The sequence below is a fragment of the Mesitornis unicolor genome, unplaced genomic scaffold, assembly GCF_000695765.1.
Source record: "Mesitornis unicolor isolate BGI_N332 unplaced genomic scaffold, ASM69576v1 scaffold35806, whole genome shotgun sequence".
In the NCBI taxonomy this organism is placed as follows: domain Eukaryota; kingdom Metazoa; phylum Chordata; class Aves; order Mesitornithiformes; family Mesitornithidae; genus Mesitornis; species Mesitornis unicolor.
This window is the reverse complement of record NW_010189514.1, coordinates 2,632-2,898: the sequence shown is the minus strand read 5'-3', so window position 1 is coordinate 2,898 and position 267 is coordinate 2,632. Positions and strand designations below refer to the sequence as shown.

At 65.2% G+C, this 267-nt stretch overlaps 1 protein-coding gene across 1 annotated transcript in view; it reads right to left on the bottom strand.

Annotated features, from left to right (window-relative positions):
• Window positions 1-152: 152 nt before the first annotated feature.
• The window catches only part of LOC104541942 (myosin light chain kinase 2, skeletal/cardiac muscle-like), a gene marked incomplete at its 5' end in the record, with an annotated part of 2,670 nt that continues 2,555 nt past the window's right edge, over window positions 153-267 (bottom strand). The window contains one exon of the mRNA XM_010186109.1: window positions 153-233. Within this exon, the coding sequence (XP_010184411.1) occupies window positions 153-233 (81 nt within the window). The remainder of the gene's footprint in view (window positions 234-267) is intronic.

Here is a 267-nt window from a genome sequence, read left to right as displayed (position 1 = left end):
CAGAGAGGGGGCTGCGCGGCTCCAGCCCCTGGCCCCCACGCTGGGACATGAGGACCCCAGTGAGCTGCCACTGCCATCCAGAAGCACAGACCAACACGGGACCCCCTCCGGCCTCGATCTGCACAGGGCTCAAGCTCCCCGGGAGCCCCCGCTCAGACACCGAGCGCCGTCAGTGACCCCGAGCTGGTGATCTTCTTGAAGCGATTGGCAGCACACACCCCGATGAAGTTTTTCTGCAAAGGGGGGAGAGGAGAGGTGCTCATCCTG